At 42.8% G+C, this 18,530-nt stretch overlaps 1 protein-coding gene across 1 annotated transcript in view; it reads right to left on the reverse strand.

The window, feature by feature from the left end:
• nphp4 (nephronophthisis 4) overlaps positions 1 to 18,530 on the reverse strand; it is a gene marked incomplete at its 3' end in the record, with an annotated part of 185,112 nt that overhangs the window by 102,721 nt on the left and 63,861 nt on the right. The window contains exon 8 of the mRNA XM_083975577.1: positions 15,034 to 15,169. Coding sequence (XP_083831703.1) covers positions 15,034 to 15,169 — 136 coding nt within the window. The remainder of the gene's footprint in view (positions 1 to 15,033; positions 15,170 to 18,530) is intronic.

The raw sequence follows: 18,530 nt of genomic DNA on the forward strand, positions 1-18,530 counted from the left end.
CACGTTGGTGATGTATGAAACCCTGGCTGTGTCAAAGATATCTTCATTATCCTCATGTGGACATCAACAAAGAGAGACACTGGACTGGACAAAAATACCTGATTGAAAACATAGTTTTTCCCAATTTTCATTAGGTACAAATACTGCTACAAATACTAGGTACAAATTTTTAATTGTAATGAAACCACAAAATTAGGTACAAATACTATCTATAACTGCCCATCACCTTTTGCTTTATTTCTGGGCTACAATGCTCCAGCACTGCTACAGTTCACTGCCACATGACCTGTTTGTGATCCGAGTAGCAGGATGTCCTCCAGCATCTGCAGCTCTTTGTCCACCAACACTTCAGAGTGTGAACTAATCCTCTGACAGACAGTCATCTTTCTTCCCTAGTTTGATATCAAACCTGAGACAGAAAATAAAGCTTCTGCTGAAGTTTTTCTGTGGGCGACAACGTCCAACGACATCTCTATAAGCATCGTGTTGTTGCTGATACAGATGACCGTGTTTTCTTTGAGCATTATAGTCTATGAGGAACAGGCTCGCTGCCAAACCTCCTTCTGCCTGTGCATATATCCAGATGAGAGCTTGGTAAAGGGCGAAACAGTGAGTATGTTTAAAGGTCACGCTATAATGGTTCCACCCCCTCAGATACTCGGTAATCGACTGTGCTGCTCACTAGATCCAGTCGGGGTCAAAGGTGGCGCAACATGAAAATATGACGCGGGTGACACATTCATTACTGGTGGTGCGCCGCCCGGTTACTCAGACGAAGAACCCATTTCAGAACATGACAAGTATCAAATCTGTCAACCAGAGCCGGCCCTCCCTATAAGCGAACTAAGCAGCTGCTTAGGGCCCCGCAGCCACTAGGGGGCCCCCAAACTTTGCTCAATCATTTGTCTAACCGTCTCTGACAACGGCAACGTGTAACCCTTGACCCAACTGGCAACAATGACCGTGACACGCATACGTAAACGTAACGCAGACTGTGGCCGTTGTCCGGTAACGAGCGCGCACCACCCCTTCCCCCCCTCTCCCCCCTGGCCCCCTCCCTCCCTCACTCACTGAGATCGCGATTTGCGAGGAGGTGATTAGCTTTTGAACAGTGACGATGTCCAAAAGGATATATCTGTCAGGTGCAGAAAATAGGAAAAAGAAGAAGGCCGAGGATGAAAAAAAAACAAGGACAAGGTAAGGCTAATTAATGTTATGTTTACCAGATGTACGTTTAGCCGAAAAACATGTCAGTGCTTGTGTTAGCTCACTTAGCTGGCTAGCTGCTACATGTACCAGCCTGCTGCAGTTAACATGTCCTGGCTGATTTTAAGGTCTGTTTCATAGACTGTAAAAGGTCTGTTTACAGTGAAAAGATAACAGCTGTTTTCCTGTGAGGGGATAAAGGATCAATCACCCATTTATTAATGGCTGATTAGATATGTCATGTTGCCACATCCTCATCCCCTGTGGCTGGTTCCAGTCATACAGTTGGTAAGTTTCTTGTTTGTTGCCACAATATGTTTATCTCTGTTGGAAAATTAAATTGTGTGTACACAAGTGGCTAAAAAAATTCTACTAATCTTCTCCACAGCTCCAATGGTTACTGCTGATGATGCTGCTGACCAACCAACATCCTCTATCTTCTTCTCAACTGAAGTTTTGTTTTAAGGGTTATAGAATTTAGCTGTACAGATAATTTAAAGAAAGTAAATCTGTTCAAACTGTAATCTTTTGTAGAATATTTTATCTTTCTGCTACATCAAAAGTAGTGATTTAATACTGCAGGTTTGGAGCCACCTATCGCCATTCACAATATTAACCAGTGTTGTTTTTGGCAGGCATTTTAGATTTAGTCTTAGTCTTAGTCTTTTTGACGAAAATACTTATTAGTTTTAGTCAATTTTAGTCATTCCTATATGTGATAGTTTTAGTCTAGTTTTAGTCGACGAAAACTCAACAAGGTTTTCGTCTAGTTTTAGTCAGTTTCAGTAAAAAAAAAAGAAAAAAAAAAAAAGTCTTTCAACAAATTAATTCAATAAAGGAATGGTTTTACACATAATGTTTCCACCCAATGCCAAATACTTTATGGTCTAAGGATTATGCATTAGCCTACACACAGATAAAGTGGTAACAGTAGTGCATTCAGTTTTTTTTCTGATGGAGTGACGGCAGGTGTGTTGAGCAGAATGTGCGCTGCATGCCAGGTGGTGGATGTGACCACACAAGGATGCAGCAGTGTTGCAGACACTTGTTGATTTTAATGGACAGATTACACGCACAATAAGCAGAAATGTCATGCATTTGAACGTCTGACCACCCGTCAGCGCCGCGGAGCGGCTGCACCGCACTGACCGAGGTCACCGGAGCAGCGGATCACTGCCTGCTGCTCTCTGCCGCTCTAATCACAAGCACCGGGCGGCGGCGCACCGCGGCTCGTCTCAGCAGCGTCGTTCTGTTGTTGACGGAGCCGTTGCTAAATCGTGTGAAGCTTAGAGTAATGGCAATCCATAATATGGAATGTAGAGGCGATCACAGCCCGACCACTAACATTTACGTCCGTTCTCGTCTCGTCAACGAAAACTCACACACGTCTCGTCATGTTTTCGTCATCAGAGAGCCATGTTCGTCTCGTCACCGTCTCGTTATCGTCATGAAAAAAAGGGGCGTCAACGAAAATATTCCGTCATCGTCATCGTTAACGAAAACAACACTGATATTAACATTAACATTCAGACAAAAACTAAGTAGAAGAAAAAATGACAAGTGCAATTAGACAGCTTTAAGTGTTTCAGTGACTCTAATTAGTAATAAAATATCTGCTCGCCATCATGTTGATAGAGGTACAATAAAATATGCAAGGGTTGCATATGGTAGCTGGTTTTATGAATATTTGATGGTACATATATAGCTACACTGTGAGGCAGGGCCCCCAATTTTATCCTGCTTAGGGCCCCCAGATGTACAGGGCCGGCCCTGCTGTCAACATACGTTCTCAGTAACACAAGTTTGTGTCTCGTAGCAGCGCGAGAGAGTTGCCAATTACTGTTCCGCCGATGTGATTCCAGTCTGACAGCCTCTCAGAAGCACAACAGCGGTTAGTGTGAGGATGCAACCGAGTATTTCCTCCCCACTCGTCCCTCTCTTCTCCTCCTCTGTCTATCCATCTATCTGTTTGTTTCCCGCGACCTACGAGGAGTCGCTCAGTCGTGTCAGTGCCGTGGATGACTGCAGCTGTCACGCCTCCCAACAAATTGTTTCCTGGCAAAAGGACAACGGCGCGTGGGCCAGCACTGCCTCCTGCCCCCGTTTCCCCCAGACCATCCCCCTCTATTAGCAAAGACTTAGGCCCAATCCCATTTCACCCCTTGGCCCTACCACTTACCCCTACCCCTCCGTTTTGCGCGTTCACGTGTAGGGGTAGGGGTGTCCCAATCCCCGTCAGGACAGAGGGGTAGGGGGAAGGGGTAGGGCTACATAGCCCTCCAAACGGAGATTTTTCAGAGGCACACTCCAAACGGAGGGGTATGAAAAGTTTCCCAGAATGCATCTTGCGGCAGCCGGCAGCGGTGGCTGTAAAACGAAAAGCTGTTTTATTTCTCACTGTAGCGCGGTTATTATCAAGTTTTAATATTTTTTCTTGCGAGAAAGTAACTGTTTAGGTCCCAAATGTGCGGTTAGTTTACCCAAATGACGGCGGGTTAGAAGTTTGCTCCGACGATTTTTCGGAGAAATGAAGCTCCAGGAGGAGCGGCTCCTCACAGAGGCAGCAGCCGGTCTGCAGCGCTGCTCCGCCGGCCAAATTACGTCCTCGTCCCGGTCCCGCCGGGAGAGAAGGCGGTCGTTAATTAACTTATCCGCGGGTTTTTAGAGGTTTACCACCGGCATGTTAAATTCTTTTCAGCATTTAAATGTTGGTCTCATTGATGAAATCTGACAATTGTGTCAGTAACATTAGTTTATTTGGATGAAAAGTGAAGCTTCATGTGTGTATCAGACAGAGGAGCAGGCAGCGCTGCCTCTGGGCTCTGTGTACATAAATCACCACATTTACATCAGCAAATAAATGTTTTACAATGAACTGATCAGCCTGCATTACGTTTTATCTTATCTTATTAAGTTATATGGTACACGGCTATTTGCAAAAGCTCGCTGCATCAGCTTACGTAAAAGCCAGTGAGACTACGTGATGACGTATGTGATTGTTGAAGGGGTGTCCCAATTCGGAGGGGTTGACTTTCTACCCCTACCCCTTGTAGCTCCGTTTCAAGGGGCGAGGGGCAAGGGGTAGGGGAAGGGGTAGGGGTAAAAAAGAGAAATGGGATTGGGCCTTAGTGCTTGTCAGCAGAAGAAGGAGGGTAACAACAAGCCCCCATCATCTTACATTAGGCTGTACACAGCAGCGAGCCAACGGCGACGGGGCAGAGACGACTCAGATGAAGTTACGGAACAGTGAAATTGGTGCTGACAGATCACAATTAGGAGATGTGTCATCAGTTGTCAGTGACCTGAGCTTTCTCAAGTGAATGTATCATGAAGTGTAAAAGTGGAGAAGCGGCTGCATGATGCTGCATGATGTTCACCAACCCTTCAACGCTCAAATCATTAAGTATGTCGAGCAGCTGAGAGACGACAAAGGTTCAAATAGTTGTTATGAATACTGAGAGGTGACTGGTTCCTGTCTGCATCGCTGCTAATGGACAAGAGAGTAACTAATTATACAGCTGCCTGGTTTGTTGGGTTATGATCTTGTTTGTTTAACATCTTATCTAGTAAATAGGGTTAGTGTCTTAGTGTCTTATTTTTTGGCTTCACCCACTCATGAATACCAAAACCTTGGATGGTTGCTGTGACACAGCATATTTAACATTTTTGGCACTTAATCGTCACATTGGAAATGTTTGATTTTAACGAGTTTATATACAGTATATAGCACATTATCACAAGAGGTATAAAATATAGGGCTGCACAATATGAAAAAAACACCATATTGTTATTGTATGGGCAGATTGTGATTTCAGTGTGAATTTGAAAATAGAGAAAGTGATGATGTGATGTTGTTTCACTTGCGATTGTGATTTCAACTACAGTTTACCTAAAATTCAGGTAGGTTTGATCTCTATCAGTTCCAGCTGGTTCCAGTAGGAGGCGGCATTATGACTGAACGCCATTTCATCCAGTTTAGTTTTAACTCCACTAACCGAGCAGCTCCAGGTCTTAGAGACCTGTGGGGTTCATATACATAGGATATTTCTGAAATTAATATTTAGGCCAAGACCATTTAGTGACATACAAAGTTTATAAACCACAACTACTGTAAAGCTTAAGTTTAACTCTATATCAGACTGGTTTCCAGGCAGGAACACAATTTCATTTTATCGTCTTGTGACTTTTTGATTGTTTATTGTTTTTAATCTTATTGCCCAGCTACAGTACGGTATTCTTCTAATGATGATGATGACGATACTTGAGAGAATCTGTTAACGTTAAAATTGTTTTTGTCAGGTGCTGAATCTGTATTTTAAATTGTGAGTGCGCACACACACACACACACACACACACACACACACACACACACACACACACACACACACACACACACACACACACACACACACACACACACACACACACACACACACACACACACACACACACACACACACACACACATGCACAGGCCTTTTTTTCCTCTGTCAGCCTTGAATGGCTGCAGACACACGACCTGTATCAATATCTGTAATTCTGATTCCGCCATTCTGTCAATGGAAACAATGGTCAGAGGAGTAAAGCAATTTCCCACTGTGTCACTTTGGCAAGGCTCTCCAACAATACAGAAACAGCTGCCATTATGTGAGTCCTGCAAACATTGTAGCATTCACATTAGGATCAGATGATGATCACATGTGAGGAATAGTTATATCTCAAACAGTATCAAACGTTAGAGGAAATGAGTTTAGCTTTGAGATGAATGAACCTACTGAAAGTTCCTGAGTCTCCATAATAACAAACTCTGACCCTGTAAGATGTTTAGTTTTAATTGTTACAAATGAAACCGCATTCAGATCCATTGATGTGAGGACAAGGCAGGAATCTCTATCTCTACATCTAAACAATCTTCACCGATACTAAACGTTAATGTTTTCTTTTCCTCAACTGTGGAAAAATCAATGTTGTGTGAAGGGCAGCGCACTTCACCTCATAAATCACGCTGTAATATCATATAATAATTTTCAATTAATACCATGTACCATGCCAGGAATCAATACAGTGCATAAACGAGCAATCACAGTAATAATATGGTGGGAGATTCAGGGAATTAAGGCGACCGTCATCTTAATATTTTGGGGCGTTGTAATTACCGAGTGTGGCATCGAGCGGAGAAACTAATTACGACTCTTGAACGCTCTTTCACCCTGCTTTTCTTTTTCCCGCCACAGTTTCTTCAGGTTTCTTCCTTCTCAGTGATGTGAAAGTGTGGACACAGTGGGTTAGAGTCTCCCTATGTGCAGCCCTTCAAGGCGTGAGCGCTGAGAGGGATGCTGGGTAATACAATGGGGCCCTTGATGAGAACGGGGGGAAAGAGACTGAGAAAATGAAAGAGAATGAAGCAGTAAACGAAGGCAAGAAGAAGAAAAGGGGGAAGACAGGAAATGGACGTGGTGTATTTCACGGCCAGAGAAGTTGAACTGTCTCTGAGAACAGCCTATCAGACTAATTCCCAGTTCCTCTCCTCTCCCCAGCCTCCTTCATTTAAACCGTTATCTCCATCCCTGTGACTGCTGCTGAGGAGCATGAAAGAAGTTTAAAGGCTCTGAGACAGAGACAGAGACCCAATCATGACTGAAATCAAAAATACCAAGGAGGACAAATGACGACACTGCATGATTTTCTTTCCTCATAACCAAAGGCAATGAGGGCAGTGCAATTTTGTAGAAAAAAAGGAAAAAAAGGAGGCCAGCCGGAGTCTTTGTCTCAGACGGGCTCTCCAACACAGCACAGAGGAGGAGACGTGTTGGCGGTCTCAGAGCATTGGGTGATTGCCTCTGTGTTGCAGTGGCCATGTTTGAGAGAGGAGGGATTTCAACAAAACTGTTTTACTCTTCTTCACCCACCTTAGCCCCCTCAGAATACATCAAAAGACATAATTCTATTTAATCAGAGCAGAGCACAACAGTGGAGCAGGCTGCAGTCGTCCAAACACAGCCCCGTCTGTAGCTGGGGACGCTCTGCAGCCCTCATGTTGTGCTACACAGCACCATCTAGTGGCTGTAGTGGCGCTCAGAGGCAGAGCACCATGGGATATGGAGGAAAAATGATGGAGAGCAGGTTCAGTCGTCCATTACACAGGGCTCTCTGTGGTCCACTCATGGTGCAGAAAGAGCTGTAGGCATCTGTTTGTGCCCACAGCTCCAGGCTCAGTAGCACAGACATTTGTTTTACAATTATTATTATTATTGATTCATAGCAGCAGTTACTCAGCAGAACCACACAACTCACTCAATACAAATATTCATGTCATTTTATTGTCATTGCCATGTATCTGTACTATTGTATTATCCTACAGATTATAAATTCCTCTTCTCTGAACCCTTTCCTTATTTATTATTTATATGTACACACTATTCATTTTATTATAGTGATTTTGTTTCAACTGACACTTCAGCTTCTTCCATCACTTCAGCTCAAAAGAGCTGATGAGGGAATTGGGAAGAGCCAGGAAGCTGAAAGCAGAAACCTTAACCCTATTCAGATGCCCATTACCTGCCAGTAATGCATCAGCTTCTCTTCCTGGGCCCCATATACAGACACAAACAAAAATGTTAAACAAGGCATATTGTATGTAAAAAGAGTATTTCTGAATGTATGTATGTAGATGATGTGTAACATTTCTATAGGGGAGTTTTTGAATGGGATGTGTAGGGCTTGATATTAAGAGTCTAAAGAACATTAAACCGAAGTGATGGAAAAAGCTGAAGTGTCAGTTGAAACAGAATAAGAATGTTTCTTTCCTGCTATCCACACATTACTGCTGCGTCATTACGTGTACGTGAGTTAATTGCACGTCAAAAAATGTGTGGCGTTTAAAGTAATTTGCGTTAACTAACTAACCTGTGTTTTTACCATCTGCATTTTTTTTGCATTTTACCTTTTGCCTGTTCCCTCTGCTTTTCCTCTCTGTGTCTGTTACTGACGGCAACCTGAGCCCGAACCTCTCTCCCTCTGTTTGCCCTCATGCCCCTCTGCTTGCTGAGCCTTAATAAAGGTGAACTGTTTGAACTTTCACCACTGTCTGTGAGCCACGCTCCTGAGTCCACCTAAACCAGAGCTGTGACACACTGCATTAATCCACATTTATGAACACTGGACCATCTACTGCTCTGTATTTTTTTTTCACTCTATTCTTTACTCTGCTTCCTGTATCTGTATCATTTTGATTTACGGTGTAGTCCTACTTTTTCTTCCTTATCTAGTCTCTTTCTTCTGTTGCTCCAACACAATTTTCACATACCTGGAGTTAATGAAATGTTATATCATCTGAAAATATTCCACATAAGAATATAGCCTTACAAAACAAGAAGTGGCTACGCAGACTCTCAGGTCAATAGGCTTGATTAAAGTATTGATATGTTTTGTTTTTGACTGAAGGGTGTTAGAAAACACACCAAGGTCAAAAGGCCAAAATGTCTGTTTTTTTTCTTCTAAAAAGAGTTATGAGTGGTGGTAAAATTCAATTCAAAGCAACTTCATTGATTTCTTCTTGCAGGTTTAAATACTGGCAGAGATCACAAGGGCCTGAAACGTCTCGGAGGTTGTGGCAGCAATCAGACACGAACCTTCACATTTTTGGTTCACAAGTGGTGTCAAGTGGTGTGAAGTGTTGTCGACAGTGTACAGCTGCCTGCCCCGAAGACTGAACCTTAGCTAAACACAGCGATAACACCTCAAAAGCATCACAACGCTGCCAGCTGTGACACTGTACACACTCCCATCATGCTCCTCTTCCTTAAGCCACGGAGGTTGAAGTTTTAGCAGTCAGCCCATCACCCGGGAGCCTTCAGTGAATCAAAACCTCCGTATCAGTCAACACCCAAGACAGATCAGGCTCTGGATTAACACTCATCAATAACATATGCGCACATACACACACTCCACTCCCACACACAGACAAAAATTACTCTCCACCTGCTAAATATCTCTCACCTCATCAAACAGTCGTGCGGGAGAAGGCGAAGGTGGTGAAGTAGAGTGTGGTGTGGTAGGAGATCTTTTTTTTTCTGTCACCCACACATCAGTTTTTTCCTTCTGCTATTCTGGGATGACGACAGACTTTAGCATGATGGTTCGTAAGAAATGTTTGTAAGAAATGTTCAACTCTAGAGAACTTTTTTTTTTTTCAACAAAGGCAAAAAATTCCATTGGAGCATCAGTGAAATTATGTGTCATAGATTTAGAGATATGTCCTGTGAGTGAATATTTTGGACCAGAGGTGGTAGGTGTGATAGGAACGTTCCAAAATAGAAAACAGGAGAACAACCTTTATGTCAGTCTGCCCATTTGGATGTTCACACTCTCAAGTGGAAAAGTGGAAAGTTGATTACAATGGTGGCACAAGAGGACATTGGATGCTTCAAATGAAAAAGTGGAAGAAATCTGGGCATAAGCTGCTGAGATGAGGTCTGGACCACTAGACCAAGCTGTTTAGACAGAGTCCAATCTGAACATGGTTGAAGTGCTGTTTACTACTGTAGTTGGGAATTTGGTGCGTGTATATGATGATGGGCAGAGCTGTCCACTTTCCCTCTACATTCCCTGAATTTGTCCTCCGTCCTTGGCAGCAGCTGGGTAACGGTTTACTTTGAGGGAAGACTGTGAAAACTGAAAACCTGAATCACGCTCTGAACAACGGCTGAGACACGTTTGCTCAGTTTCATGGCACCGATAGACAGGACAGTAACACACATCATAAACCGGACCTGTGTGCTGCCTGTAAATGTAATGTTTTATTGTCTGTAGCCTGTTTATGAATCTCCTCTGCCAGCTACTACTTCGGCTTTACCGTTCCCTTCCCCACAACATCAACAGGCCACTTTTTATTGTTTTCAAACACAGCTGCTTTAAAAACGAGGACGTCAAGTGAAGTTTTATTTATGCCGCTCCAAGTCCCAATAGGAGTTGTATCGAGGAGCTTTTCATACGGGGCAGAGAGCGAAGAGAGTCACAACAACTCAATAGCCATCTGCCTAGACCGGATGGGTTTAGAGAGGCCTAACTTTGGATTTGTAATCAACAACTTTTTTCCACTATATCAGCATTTAGAGCTGGGGGGGTCATTAGGATAAACATTTACGTACCGAATTATTATGATTACCAAAGTGCTAGAGATGTGACCAGGACTGCAAAGAGACTGCAAGCGTCCAAGTGTCGCATCAAACTGAGAAAAGAACGTAAACACAGTAAACAATAACAGCAGGTGCAGGTGCAGCAACAGGTTGTTGATGGCTTTTTAAATATTTTCACAGCATGAGTTGTTTTTCAGATTAATTGCGAATGGGAGAATTTCAATGGTATTTGTACCAACTACCAAAAAGTCCTGGCATCCCTATTTCAAAGTATACCACTAGTTAGGGAAAAAAGTAAACATTCTGTATGTTCTTCTAATTCATTTCAAAACTTTCCAAAACGTTTCCAAACTAACAACTGAAATGAATGCCCTCAAACATGTAGTCATCACTTATCAGCGTGATTCTGTCATGTTATATTTTCAGCCATTTCAAGCCTACATGAAACTAGCAGAGACAGTGAAAAAGTACAACATGCGGTTCTAACCTTCCTCCATCAAGTCACTCACAGTAGATGTGATTTGGGGTGAAATGTCTACATTAACTCTCCTGTCATCAGATCTCAAACATGTTCATGTTCCCCCAGGTTCAAACAGAATTACTTCACTGATCTCTTGACTTTTAATATTCGAGTCTTAAACCATCACCAGGTCAGAATTTGTCAAAAACGTTTCAAATTGGTCCGATACTTTGTTCATGATCACATGTATGCGGAGTTAAAGATATTCCTAACAGCCTCAGCTCCTCCTGACAAATTCAATAGCATCGCTGTGACTTTGACATGAGACTAATAGTCTGTTTTTTTTCTGAAACTCATTTTCTGTGATGAAAAGTCATAAACCATCATCGCTGAAATGTGGAAACAAACAAACATTAAAGCGTTTACTGCCTACTACTGCATACTGCAGTGTTTACTGCATCCTTCAGATAAAAGGCGTTTAGTTGATGATGATGATGGTGATGATGGTGATGATGACAGGCGAGCTATTCATCACTTGAGCTCTGATGATGTTTCAAGCTCTGCTATAAAAACTCCAAAACCAAAACAAATGAGTCAATAGGCCTCATCCATCTAATCACTCTAATCCATCTAAAAAAAAAAAGAGAGAGAGAGAGAGAGAGAGAGAGAGAGAGAGAGAGAAACTGTACATTTACCTATATACTATATTTGATATGAATGCCGTGGTACAAACGAGTGAATTAATACATAAATGTAAATGCAGTGTGGCGCTCCGATGGCTGAGTGGCTGGTTGTTTTTTCTGCTGTTTTTAATTGGTAACCTGGTGACCCCTGCTTGTATAAGGGGTACACAGTAACACAATGAGAGCCGAGCCTTGGCGTGCATTTAGTGCTGAAGGCTCACCCACACACATAATTACCACAGTCTTTCTCTGGTTTTCCACATGCCATGAGCGGCTGTTAAGTGGCGCGGCTTGAATTTGGAAATTGCCTCCCTGAGGATGTGTCATCTGTGTGGTCCTACAACAGGTGCCGCCTGCTGGTCCATGTAATTCATATAGGGGGGTAATATAAAGCTGAAGATTTGCTGTGTAGAGACTTGATATTTTTATTCAAACCAGTCGTGGTAGCAAAGGCTTCTGACTCTGCTTCTAATAAAACCATTTACATCAAAACACACAAACCAGAACCTATTGAAAATGTCTCAGTTCCACAAAAAATACGTAACTTAAATTCAATCCTGCTTGTAGAAATTACCACTAGACAACAACAACTGACCATTAAACTGGTTGTGATTTCAGTCTATTGCATCAACAAATCAGCGTAATGGCTCAGTCAACTTTAAATTACAGGCAGCCCAAAACACTGATTACACGCTGTTCACCATCATCTGCTACTGTCAGCTGCAAAGTCAGTACAGCGTTGATATGAATGAAAAGAAACCTGCAGAATCCTTTGATTGGAGGGTTGGGAGTTGAACTGAAAACTGAAGAGCATCTTGTTTTTTTCCTCTCTCTTTTTATGACATATTTCCTAATTTAAATCAAAGCCTGGCCAGCTTGAGACCATTTTATTTAAGGAGTGTTCTGATCTGCTTGTGTCAGAGTTGCATTTGAGAAACTTGAGATATTTTGTTAAAGAAAGAAAAAAGGATCCTTTTCCTTAAAGGGGAACTATGCAAGTCTGCTCGCTTTTCCGCTGTTTCGGTTACGCTCCTCTCGTCCATGTGCATATGTTTACAACGAAGCTGGCAAAAAATCAATAAATGGAGCGGTGGATAACTTTAAGATGTTATGGCGAGTGTGTTTGTGTAGTCTTAACCGTCATGAACAAAAGATTACATTTGTGTCGCGGTGTGCAGAGACGAGAGCTGGGACACCGGGGCGGCGGCCAGGTACTACACTGATGTTGCAAGGTTGGTTTTCAGCCGTGAGACGCCAGGTGGAAGACAGAGAGCCTCCGTTCTCACTCGTAACAAGTCACAAGTCATGTAGTTAACGATCACAATTACTCCGGAGCTTTTTAATTAAGGTAAAAATGTAGCATAGCCACGGGAGAAATCCTGCTTAGTTCCTCTTTAAAGTCGGCTAAAGAGAACACGGTTTCTTATAAGGGTTTACTGGAAGAGGCACCATTGCCATGTTGGCAGCTTCTGACTCTGCCCCCTAACTCCCAGCTAATCCAAAAATAGGCAAAGAGGGAGCGGCGTATGTGGAGCTGAATTTGAGTCGGATACATTCATCCACCTGTCACTTTTCGAGGCCACACCCTGAATGATACAAACAGGCGAATTACATAAACATGGGGGGTCTATGGGAACTGACTCACTGAGCCACACTCTAGAGGTCAGTATAGGAACTGCAGCGTCTGATGTTTTATGCTTTATGTTTCAGCTTCAGAGGTTGCATCTCACTATGAGATGAACGTGACCGTCGGCAACCTCAGACCACATATTCAAATTCCCACATTTCCCAGAAATCATTTCAACAGACATGAAAAACTGTGCCTGTCCGAGTCGTGTTCAGTGGTGGCAGGATGGATCGTACAGTAAACCTGTGCAATACGTTTTTCTAAGAAATAAAAGCTGTGGAGTCAGTGATATTACCCATCATCCATCAGCAGGATGGAAACATTTTGAAGCCTGGCTATGAGTCAGGTCATGTTATTCATACTGCCCAAAATCACATTCTCACCTCAGGGGACTTTAATATTTGGAAACCCTCTGCTCTGTCCTCATACTGCAGAGTTTTTGGTCACTGCCACCAGATCATGAAAAGGTGGGAGGACAAACAGCAGCGGGCCTGTGGGTCAGGTCACTTAAAGCTACAGTTGGTAAGTTGACGAAAGTGAAAGTAAACTCCGCAAATTAGCCATAAACGCACCCACAGAAGACGTACCGTATCCATAGCAACCGGAGACTCCATAACGATCTCGCCTCTCTCTCACCCAACACAGGGGGAGGGGGGTTGACAGAAGTGAAAAGAGGGAGCTGAAGGTGTATCGTCTTGAAATTTCTGACCAAATCGCGGACTTTACTTTCATTTTCGTCAGCTTACTACGACGTGTACGAGCTGCGATTGGCCGCTCCTCCTGCTCCCTCTACCTGATTGGAGGAGAATCGTCGGTCGCGGTGGATTCTGGCAAATACGATTACAGGCTGTAGGTGGAGCCAGAGGAGTTGGATTTTGCCCTAAATTACCCATTTAATGTCCAACTATCAGAATATAGTGACAGTTCCAGCAAATATGACTGAATAATTGTTACCAACTGAAGCTTTAAAGCTGGACATACAATTTTAGAAACCTTGTCGTTTAATTCAACTCACACTGTTCTGGTAAATCACCCGTGATGTGAAACCAAAGTTTAGGATTTATGTATCGCACTGTTCGGTCAGATTATCAACTTATTACCTGGGGGCTCAATCTTTGCATGTAAAAATGACCCATGTTTATGTTTAACATCCTGGATATTGACAGTCACCAATGAAGACTGGCCTGACAGCTCAAGGTACTGTAGGTTTGTTTAGCAACAATGCTAACAAGACAGAAGAAGCTGCTGCCTTCGTAAGCTGCTGCCTTCGTAATCTGTGCCGTCCTGTGAGTTGAGATCTCGGTCTTTACATGAGGAGGAAACAGCAAACGTTTGGTGCAGCCGTTCAGGAGCAGATGATCTGTCCTCGCTCACCCATGTACACTACACGACAAACAAGCTAGAAAAATGAACGAGCCAACAGTGTACGTCCAGCTTAGGACAAATAATATATCAAGAGTGAGGGAAGAGGTTGTTTCAGAAAGATCCAAAAACAATGAAGAACAACCAGATGAACCTCAACAGGGAAGATCACAGGTGAAGGTGGGTCAGGGTTTAATCATCAGGATCAGATCCATTCTCTCTGGTTCTCACTTCAGTCTCACACCACTCGAAGGATGAAAAGAGAGAGGTGAGAGGAGGTAGTGAGAGAAGAAAGGCAGGATGATGAAAGTGTGTATCTCTGTGTGTGTGTGTGTGTGTGTGTGTGTGTGTGTGTGTGTGTGTGTGTGTGTGTGTGTGTGTGTGTTCAAGTGTCTCTACATCTGTTACTGTGAAGAACTCCGCGGTATAAAACCTCAGAGGGAGCAATCAGTTGACGCAGATTTCAGGCTGGGACCTGCTTTAGGATAAACACCGGGTAAAGTTTGGGGTCAGGACTTTATGTGTGTGTGTGTTTGTGTTTTTGTGTGTCCCTCTTACCATAGTCTCTTTTCCAACCGGAGCAGAGAAGACGTACTCAAGCTGGAAGACGACGGCAAAAGCCTGATGGTTGGTCATCTTCAGCTGCAGGCTGCTGCGAAGGCCCAGCACCTGAGGGAGGGATGACCCTGCAGAGCTGGGGAGATAAAAAAGACACACACAGGATGAAGGAGTGACAAACAACAGGAAAGAAGCTGTGATATAAAGATAATGTCCTTCTCTGTCTGTTCACGCAGCTTTATTGGTCATTAAACGGAGAGGAGATCGACGTGTTGGGTTTATGAATTGCTGCCTGGCAGACACCGGCTTCCTGTGTGAGCAGTGGAACAGAACTCTCGGCATTCGTCATTCACAGTTTGCATACACCACCGGCGGGAGCATACTGTGGAGCGCCAGCGTGTCACGAGGTGGGGCCGAGTGCCTTTTCTTTTTCCGCTTTGCGGACTCTCTGGAGAATGGAGCCGGCGAGCACTTCAGATTTTTCTCCCCTGCTGTCGGAAGCACCAGGCAGAACACAGGCAAGACAGACTTGTCAGCTCTCAGTGGCTTCAGCAAATGAAGAAAAAAGAAAAAGAGGAAAACATCATAATTACTGCCTTCGCTGCCGTTATCGTACTAAAGCCCTTCCTTCTTGAATCAAAACACGAAAATGCTAAACGTACAATACGACGTGAGACTTTATCAGGAACATAATGGCGATTATTGTCGTTCCCATAATGGAGTAATTGAGCACAGATTGTCGGTTAGCACACGATTGTGTTGATTATGCATTTGCATGTTTGTGCACACTGTTCTTATAAGAAGACGCCAACGTAATCATCCACATAATCGCCACATCAGCTACTGTCTGGTTTTAAGTGGCAAACACAATAGATCCTGATTCAGACAGGGTGAGGAGAGGATCAGCTCTCACCATCTGTGTGTCAGCTGCCTTGTTTTCACAACTATTTTATTGATCAGATTGATCCTTTTATGCAAAAACCCTTTGCATAATTATTAAAGGGATCATCCCACCTAATCATACCTACGTACAGTAAACACACTGACAATGAGAGGAATGTCAGGCCATGCAGGCATCATCATTGCGCTTTGAACCACGTAGTTACCTTACAGACACTGACAGCAGAAAAGACAGTGTGTCCCATGTCATCACAAATAAACCATCTCTATCTCTGTCTGTCCAAACTTTAAATTTCCAATCATAGAAAGCAGAAGAAAAGAAACTGAACTAAATAACATGTTCTGTTCTGTTCATCTGTCAACATCCTCTGTTCTTATACAACAGAACAAACTGCTGGTTGGAGTTTGTGTGCATGAGTGATAAAATGTGATCATTTACGTGGTTATATACGTAAACTAAATTTAATTAAATTGAACTAAGTACTAGGATTTGACGATCTTAACCACAGGCCAATATGAAGTAGTCGATATGATATATGACACACTAGAAACTCTTTCAAGTCCCCTTGTCAACACATGGTTGCTGCTCAGCTCTGTCTTAACTCATATAATACTACAAATAATAAGTTACTACATTAATGGGAAAATAGTTAATTATAATAGTCAATTATCAGCAGGATGTCTCTTTCACAGCTCACAATCTCTCACAGTAGTCTTCTCTTACTTAAACTGCAGACTTTTATCAGAGGCAGGTATCTGTATATCTTTCACTATATAAGACGTTGACATTATAAACAGTATGGTCAAAATGTCTCAGAGTGTAAAGATCTGTTCAAAATCTATGAAAAACTGACAATAGATATGATTTTGTAACTCTGAAAGTATGCATATACATTCATGCATAAATATACATTCTTACAGTATTCAATCCAAGATTGAGGACATATACTGTATCTTCATATATCTGGAGGATGTACATTATGTGCACAGAATATCATATCATACTATATATTACTATTTATATTTACTTTTTGAGTTCTGGGATGTATGTGGGTCACTGCATTTTGTTCGTGGATCGATAGCGACTGTGAAAACAAATGTGATTCCTCCGGATACTTTGGGTTTTGTCACTTGTCCTGCTCTTTGTGCAGCAGCTGTCAGAAACATCCCATCACGGCCCGTTAAATCACTGCAACTATTTCTTACCATCAATGTTGTGAACGCACTTCTGACCACATTGTCAGTAGCACAAGTAAACAACAGGCGGCAGTTTCAATTAATGAGTTGTCAGGGCGCTTCAGTGAGCCACCGAGCAGGAGCTGCTTCGGGTAAAAAACGTGTTCGGTGTGTGTGTTTGTGGGCGACACTGTACGGGTGGATCATACCTCTGACTGCAGCTCTTTTTCCCTGTTTTTGATGAGGAGGAGAGGTTGTGCAAATATATCAAATATATACAAGCAGCTAACCAAGCATGGCTGCGATACAGATTATAGTTCCTCAGTCAGTGCGTTTCAGAATGATGTGGTGATGTAGTGAGGAAAAGTTTGAGTTCTCAGATGCTGTGGAGGAAATGACGAGATTGAGCATTTTTACACTGCTGGTGCTTCTCAGTTTCCAGCTGTACGGTCAGATTTATCACTGGAACATGACTGAGTGACTGACTCAGTGAGTGATGATGTTTCCACCTCTGGTCAGTTGCAGTTAAGTGAGTTCCTCATCTACTAGGAAGTAGAACTATGGGGAAGAGAAGGAGCACTTCCGGTACACTGAGCGTTGTCTCCATTACAGTGTTTTTGCTACTATGATCACATGTGTCATTATTACTAAAGGAGGCAGAGGAGGAACTGAACATAAGACACAGAGCAGGAGAAAGAAGTCGTCACTAACAACTGTGATCAATTCTACATAAGAGACAGAGGGGTTCAAGTTTAATAAAATAAAGGAGTGTGTCTTATCACTGTAATGCCACAGAGAACAATTTGAAGATATATTCATTATATCCAAGGGTTCTTGTGTCTGTAATTTAGATTTAGATTTAGGATCACTACTGCACATTAATGTCAGGATAAATTCTACCTCCAGCATCACCTGGAGATCAGTCTCGGGTAACTGTGTCTCTGTGATCTTTGTTTTTAACCGACATGCTAAAACATCCCACCCAAGTGTTTTACTGCTGATGTGAGGCAGATGCTGCTGACCTCACATCAGCAGAAAGACTTTGACAAGGTTAGCACTCAGTGTCACAGCATCTCAATAAAACCCAGGGGTATAAGCAGCCAGACTCATCTCTCCTTGATTGGTTATGAGTATTACTACATGCACTGCAAGGCCATTTTATGAGGTTGGGAGCATAAGTGGTGCAGCAATATGTGTAAATCCTGAGGCTGGGGGTTGGGTTTAAGACATGGATGCCTTTATCAGGCACAATGTACAAAATATAAAAAATGTAAAATATAAACATAATGCAGATATTCTACCAAATAAGAGTGTTGGCACTCTGGCCTGTTCAGATGTTCTGCATCTTGATATAAAACTTTGAAAAAAATGATCTCCAATTCTTCAACTTACAGTAATTAATCTATTCACCACTTTCCGTA

The sequence above is a fragment of the Trachurus trachurus genome, assembly GCF_905171665.1.
Source record: "Trachurus trachurus genome assembly, chromosome: 7".
Taxonomy (NCBI): domain Eukaryota; kingdom Metazoa; phylum Chordata; class Actinopteri; order Carangiformes; family Carangidae; genus Trachurus; species Trachurus trachurus.